The sequence below is a fragment of the Epinephelus moara genome, chromosome 15 (assembly GCF_006386435.1).
Source record: "Epinephelus moara isolate mb chromosome 15, YSFRI_EMoa_1.0, whole genome shotgun sequence".
Classification (NCBI taxonomy): Eukaryota; Metazoa; Chordata; class Actinopteri; order Perciformes; family Serranidae; genus Epinephelus; species Epinephelus moara.
Window position 1 is genome coordinate 1,484,444 of NC_065520.1, and position 7,697 is coordinate 1,492,140.

A 7,697-nucleotide genomic window follows, 5' to 3' on the forward strand; every position below is an offset into this window, starting at 1 on the left:
AGCAAAATGCCGCCTACCTACTTTTGTTTATACAGAATGCGCCTTTTCCGGGGCAATGGGGGGCGTGAGCAAGTAACAAAACGTGTAGCTCAGCGTGTGACGTAAACAGTGACATGGGAGGGAAGCCGCGGCTGGTCAGTCCTTCGGCGATTCTCTCATAAGTTGGCCCGTCCGTCACCGTCCCCATCACTTCATGATTAATGGCCTCTTCGTTTGCGAGGACAAGGAGAGCGGACAATTCTTTGTCTCCCCAGTTGCTCATCTTTACTGTAGTGTCTGTCAGGTTTGCGTTTCCCTCTTGCTACTAGCTGCTCATTCCTGCTATCAGCTGTTTCCTGTTTATCCACCGCCAGTGGCTCGCACGTGCGGCATCATCAACAGCTCCTCCCACAAGTCGTCAACAGCCCCTCCCGTTGCGGAAGGCCGCCTTGGTCTGTTTAAATTAAAAGGGTACCGCCAATATGTCTACCCTACGAGGTGGAAAATTGGACACCTCAGATCAACTCGCCAATCCGGCTCTGTGTTTAAACGCTCGCAGCTTGCCGGCAAAATGGCCCAACATTCGCAGAAAATCTGGCAGTGTAAAAGGGGCTTGTGTTGGGTCCACATCCTCCTCCTCTTCATCATCATCCACCTGAATATTACTGTCTGACCTGTTGAAAGCAGCTGCCTGAGTTATGAAATGACTCTGTGCACCCCGTTCCTCTGTCTTGTCCCGACTGTGTCCCGCCGCCACATTTCCTTCACCGACTCTTGGTCAAACATCTCTAAAGGCTCTGACGGATGTGAAAAACACAGAAAATCGAACCTGTTCCGAATATTCTAATGACGGATGGAAGTTTCAGACTCAGTGTGCAAACGTGATTGACACAACTTAAGTCATATCTATTTTAAGACGTGCAACAATTTCGGACGAAAAAAATGGACTCTGTGCAAAGGCCTTGAGTCCTAAAACCTGGAAATGAGTTAGCATTTTAGCACTTCCAGTTCCCTCATCTTGAGGTCAATGGGTTTTTGGTTAGAAGCCTGAAATAAGGTCTGTGGTTAACACAAGCTTGAGAGACTTTCACGTTTCACCACCACATAAAATATGTCAGTAAATACCCCACTCGTGAACTCTGAAGCTTTGATGCATCTTAAAAAAGCTGGTTGCTAACAAGTGGCTAAATGAGACAACAAAACGTCATCACACCATGCCGCGCTAAACACAGCTTCACAGTCTTGTTACAGTGGAGACGTTAAGTCATGCCATAGTAGTGTAGTTCATTTATAGCCAAACATTAGCCTTTTACTTCTTGTGATTGCACTGAGGCTTCAATAATCATAAAAGTGGTGTTCATTTGTAAAGATTATCTTGCTGAAAAAAACGTGTAATTATCATAAATGTTTGGAGCTCATTTTCCGCAGTAATCCAAAATCCAATGGAAGTTTAATGCCAACTTCCACGTCGGCCTACAGAAAATCTTCATCCCTGGGGGACTCTGTCAAGAAAGGAAGTCAATGTAATAAAGAAGTTTGTGTTACAGGATGTTTTTTTTCCTTTCTTAAATCGTTTTGTGACCCCTCAGATTTATCTTTTGACTCCTTGCCCTGCCTTTGTGAGGTTTTCTTGCCTATCTTTATGATAAAAGTAAGTAAGAACAACAAATGACAGGGAAAAATGTCACTAAATGTCACACCAGTTACACCAACTGATAAAAACTCTCATTCATATCATAAAAACTAGCAATTTACAGCCTTTAATCTTTAATGTCAGCCATACACATGACAGGAAAGTGAAGTTAACTGGACGTACCTTCATGAGGGGCCGGGCATTCTTCTCAAACAGGCCTGAGGGGAAGAGGTAGGCAATGCTCCTCTGTTGATGAGAAAAGAAAAAATAAATAAATAACAGGAACGAAGAAATGGCAGTCTGAGACAAGTGGCAGATCGTGACAACGCTGACATGTCCGAACAACAGAGGTCACACCAACAGACGACAGTGAAAGTGACAGAAGAAGAGGCGCAAGCTGCTTGCGGGTTCAAGGAAAGGCGAGCATGATGAGTGTGTGTGTGTGTGTGTTAGAGTTAGAGGAGAAAACAAGCGGAAAAAGGCACAAGTTTTTGGCCGGGTTGACAGTGAGCAGAGGACACTGTGGACATCCAACAGTTCACTCCAAGTTCATCCTCTGCTCCGTGCATGTGTGTGTGTGTCCGTGTTATTAGCAGGGCTACAGATGGCACTGTAAATGTGTGTGTGAGAGAAGAGACAGAGACAGAAAGTGTGTTGGCCCCGCCACACTCATCAAGACAGTCTGTTCATCTCTCTTCCTCCATCCCACCATCTCTCCGCTCCTCTTCCTCTTTTTCCTCCTCTCTGTCGGTTCAATTAGTGAGGCAGCAGGTGCTGCGCGGAGGGAGCAGGTTGCTGCCTTTAAGGTTGTCAAAACGACGGAAAGCAGGAAGAAAAAGGCTGGTCGAAAGAAGTGTGTGTGTGTGTGAGAAGGTGTGAGAGACAGGAAGAGGAAGAGAAGTTAAAGGGTAAGAAGAAAAGAGGAAAAGGGAAAGACAGGCAGAGAGAAGCAGGGAACAGATGAAGACACACCTGCGTGTCCCCTGAGCCACAGCACAATATGCCAGAGATCCCCGAGGGGCAGAGACGGAGTGACAGAGGAAGAAAGAGTCCAACCATCAGCTATAAAACCGAGCAGCACCACGTCGCAGGAGGGTGTCCAATTTTTACAAATTTCATCGACACCGTGAAATCAATCATGATAAATTTTGAATGAGAATTTTAAACTGTCTTTCATGGGCAAATGAAGTGGGATACGAAACTTCAACAGGACAGAAGACACGGAAAACTAGAATTAGCGACTCGGGGTTGTATGCCTCTGTGAACCAGTCAAGTTGCAGTTACAGTTTACATCCATGTCTGTTCAGACTCATATGTGGCCATGACAGCAGACAATTATTCAAATATGAATGATATGGCAAAGAAGATACATATTCTAAAACATGGATGCTTCACACACATCTTCAACCCGGCAGCATAGAGGATCTATAAAAGCAGCACAGTTTCAAGATTAGTCACCAATTCAATATCTGACCAAATGTCTTCCCCTCTGTTCCTGAGTTATGATGTTGAGTGATGGCTGGTAAAATGTCTTTGAAGAACATTATGACGTCATAGTGTAGTTGACCTTTGACCTTTGAATATGAAATGTTAACAATTCATCATTTAATCCCATCAGACATTTGTTTGAAATTCTGTCATAACCGACCCTTTGCAGACTGGCCAATCATAACGTAACATCAGGCAGGCTCAGACCAGGGTCCGACAACAACACAGGTGTACTCCATTGACTCTACTGCAATCGTTTCACATTTCCTTCATTTTCAGGCTGGATTTGTGGATTTGGAGCTAAATGTTGTGCCTGGGGCACGTCGTGTATTAATGATACTTGTTACCTGGAGAGGTTGGAAAAAGATATAATTTTCTTCCCTGTTCCAAAACCAAAATCAGACCCTGAAAAGTGTAGGGTTAGCTAGCTAGCTACTGAAGATATAGCCTACTGAATGTATACACATGCTGCTTTTGCTTTTTAATGATTATAACAGTGAAACAAAGACCGACCCTGCTGTACAGGAACCAGTGAAGGGAAGCAGGGAAACTTTGCTGATATTCAACCAGCTGTGTGTCATCACAGTGTGTGCAGATGAACGTTGTTTGACTTCCCCCGGAGATCCCTGCCCGTCCGGCGGTGGAGGTCCATGGGCTGGCAGCAGCACGGGGGTGAAGCCAAACACCGTTCATCTGCACACACTGTGATGCCACACAGCTGGTTCAATATCAGCAAAGTTTCCCTTTATATTCATTGTCTTGTGTGGCGATCAGCAGTGATGTGGTGGTTCACTTTTACACTGTGATCTGTAGCCTATAGTTCGGCTTTAGCTTCTAACTATCTTTGTCTTTTTAACCTGTTGTTGCTGCTGAGTCAGTTTGACATCCTGGATATATCCTTCAAACACAGACTGTAGACCCCTCTGTCTGCTTCTCTCTGGAATCACCGTTTCATTTTTCCAAAAATATGACAATATTTCTTCAAGGAGTGCAGTTAGTTACAGTGTGGGCTCCATGCTTAAGCCTGATTTATGATCCTGCGGCGTACCTACGACATACCTACGACATACCTACGTCGTTGCCGTGACGCCGTCGTGAACCCTTCGAACTTCTCTGTCACTCCATTTCGTTGCGGTGCAATTCACTGCCAGAAGGGTAGGCGTTTCTAGTTGATTCTTTGTTAAGCTTCCAGCTTTTCCGGTCACAGAGAACTGAACGCGAAGCACGGACAGACAGCTCCGTCCGTATCCGTATCCGTATTGAACGTTGAGCATAAATGGGCCTTAATACTGCAACATCTACATCGCAACAGAAGATGTTTAAAGATGGCGAAATCTGCAAATACGGAACCGGAAATGCGTTGCTACCAAGCAAACCAATCACAGCCCTCTCGGTCTGCGCTGGGTCTGCGTCGCCTCGACGTGTAGTTACATTTTTGGGGAGGTGCACGTCAGGCTACGCCGGGGGCTACGGCGAGCCTTCTGCGTAGCCACGTACCCTACGACGTAGCGACGTCATTGATTTAACGCAGGACCATAAATCAGGCTTTACTCCGACAACTTGATGGACCATATCAAAGGGTTGAGGCTTAGCGAAAGGTCAATTAGCATATGAATTCTTGAGTTATGGCCAAAACATGTTTTGTGAGGGCACAGTGAAATGGATTGCAAAAGGGCTCTAAATGTTTTTGAATGTTTTGAAGTTCCTGATGATAAGTCAAATTTGTTCATCTTAACAGGTAAAAGTATGTCTTCATGTGTCAAATGTGCAATAAGCCAACAGAAAATGATCTGTTAACAAGTATATTTCTGACTTCTTAAGACGTTTAGAACACTAAAGCTTCCATGCCATTGGTTGGTGTCAGCATACTCACCCCTTTTTGACGTAGCACCTGCTTTGGACTCCATTATGCCTACGTTGCCAACATGTGGGCTCTTGGTCGTGGGTATGTTTTGGCTACATAACTATCACCTGTCTTCTATGCAACTGCAGTTGAGTATTTCAGACAGTTTTGTGCAGGGGGATAAATTCTGTCTTGAACTCCTAGTGACTGAAGAGAGCGAATGGCCTCTGGAAGTTTTTTAAGCCACTGGGGCTGCAACATGTTTTTTATCCAGTATAAATTATATAAAATATTCTTCTTAAACACAACTTGGTGTTTTACACAGGAAAACCGAGCTTTGCATCCACCTTATTCCTAGACTACATGATAACTTAGAGGCGTGGCTTCCGGCGCTAAACCGGAACCGGCGTATCCAAAAGAAAGAGTACTGAATGGTATGCTAACAGTATGCTAATCCTCTTTTCTAGAGCAATTTTGAAATAAAACCTATAGGAGACACCACCTGTTACACCTCAGACAGTATAATGTGATCAAACCTCTGTCATCTCTGACAGTTGCCTTCCTTTGTAGACAGTGCACTGGTTAGTCAGTTAGTATGTGCGAGATTGAAATACTATTCTGAGCTAACTTGAAAGGATAGAAAATGAACTCAGTCAAATGTTAAATTAAGTTTAAATTAGAAACACCACTGTAAATCATGAATTGGAAATCTGTTTTGTCACTACAAACATTGCACCACTGTACACAGTCACTTTTATTTTCTTAAAATATTTTTATCTATCAAGTTAAAACCGACATATAGATGAACAAGCATTCACATTCAAACAGTTTAGAGTGCAAATTACTGTATGTATTTGTTATGGAAACCAGAACAACCTGGTGAAAATGCAAAGGAAAGAAAAAGAAAGAAAAGAAAGAAAACCAATGCAGGTACAGGGAGAAATCAGCTATCAGTACAATGTATTTGTTGAGCCATGAAGCCGATTTCTTGAGCGAGTTTTCTCAAGGATCTTCGCCAGGACAAGCTGGATTCCAGTCACTAAGTTCTTGTTTCCCTCCAGGGTGAAGTGTCCTCCATCTGGATGAAGTATTTCATTATAACTTTTGGAGGGATGATCAATGACTTCACTGTCGAGGTTGCCAGTGGCCGTTCTCATAGTTTCATTGACAGCCTCTCTGTTGACGTCAGCCTCCATTGACTGTTCATAGTCCTGCACTTGCTGCACTGTGATGCATGAATTCACAATCCACATTGCTGGAATCTCTTCATGAAGCTGCATCAAGTCCTCCTCAATTTTTGGTGCTAGTTCCTCTGTGGAAATCAACCCCAGATCGCCACCAACATGAACGACCAAAATGTGCGGGGGACTACGATAGTTTATCAGCTCTTTATAAAATCGGGGAAGGATGCCATTCCAGTGCATATCTCTTTGGCCAAACCACTTTACTTTGGCATTTAGTCCAAAATTCTCCCCAAAGTAGTGATATGCCGCTGACTCCTCCCGTTGAAAGTAACTAGACCCGATGATCCAAATCTTTGTTACTTTGTTAGTCTTGTCCTTTTTCTTCCTTGAAGATGAGGCTTGGTTCTCAGGTGAAGGAGCCTCTTCAGGAGGTGCTTGGCAGCACTGTGTCGACTCCTTTCTCCTCTGTATCTGTGATCATTCTCCTCCTCTTCCTTTGTTGGGAGGAGATCTCGGGTTCGCTTTCGCTTCCCTCTGAAATATCACAAGGAGTCTTTCTCTTCCTTTTTAGTGAGGCGATCTCGGGTTCTCTTTTGCTGTCCTTTAAAATTTTACTGAGAAACTCTTTTAGCAACGGGAGTGATATTGGGTTCACTTTCCGTCTCTTCCTCTCAGGAGAGGTGCTGTCATGGTCTCTGTTGGATTCCTGAGAAACTTCAGCACAGATCCTCTTCCTGTTTTCTGACATTTTACAAGGAGACTTTCTCTTTCTTTCTGGTGAGGACATTTCTGGTTTGTTTTCACTGCCCTCAGAAATTTTAGAAAGAGACCATCTTAGCAACTGGAAAGATACTGGACACACCTTTTGCTTCTACCTTACAGGAGCAGTGTTGTCATGGTCTCTTGCGATTTCCTGAGAAACTTCAGCACAGGTCCTCTTTCTGTTTTGCAGAGGCTTGATGGATGGAAACTTTTGGCTGTCACCAAATCTAACAATCTTGACTTAGACTCTGAACACTGTGGTCTGTGGTCAACTGACTCATATGACAAAGGTTCCAGTATTTAGCAAGTTTGATGTGTTCCAGAATGGAAGCATCATGTTTCAACCCTGTGCACGGAACTCTCCTGTCGTCATGGTGACCGAGCCAGCAAGCACAATGCAATTTTTTTTTAAATAAAATTTTGTTCATTAACAAATTCCACCCACAACAACATCAGATTCATAATTAAGTTCCTTCTTGGCGGCCTACCCGCTAATTAACTTAATAGTATGACAAGTCTTTAAATACAAATGTTGGCCTATATTGGTCAGTCAGTCGGTCGCTGTGTCGGTCACTCAGTGTGTCATTAAGTCAGTGGGCTCTAGTTTCCCGGCGCAGCGCAGGGTGGCGCAGGGTGGTGAACCCCGCGCAGAGCTAGTTTCGAGCAGCACAACCCGAGGCGTGCTCAGTTTGGTAGTTTGGCAGACCGAGGTGCGCTGAGATGGGTGTGGCGGCGCAGCAGGGGGAGGTGTCGACAGATCCAGCTTGGCGCAGTGACAGTTTCGTGCCAAAAGGCTTCGCTGAAGGTG

At 44.4% G+C, this 7,697-nt stretch overlaps 1 protein-coding gene across 1 annotated transcript in view; it reads right to left on the minus strand.

Moving 5' to 3' along the window:
- mrps9 (mitochondrial ribosomal protein S9) overlaps positions 1 to 7,697 on the minus strand; it is a 28,760-nt gene that overhangs the window by 13,377 nt on the left and 7,686 nt on the right. Inside the window, exon 3 of the mRNA XM_050063342.1 lies at positions 1,796 to 1,858. Within this exon, the coding sequence (XP_049919299.1) occupies positions 1,796 to 1,858 (63 nt within the window). The remainder of the gene's footprint in view (positions 1 to 1,795; positions 1,859 to 7,697) is intronic.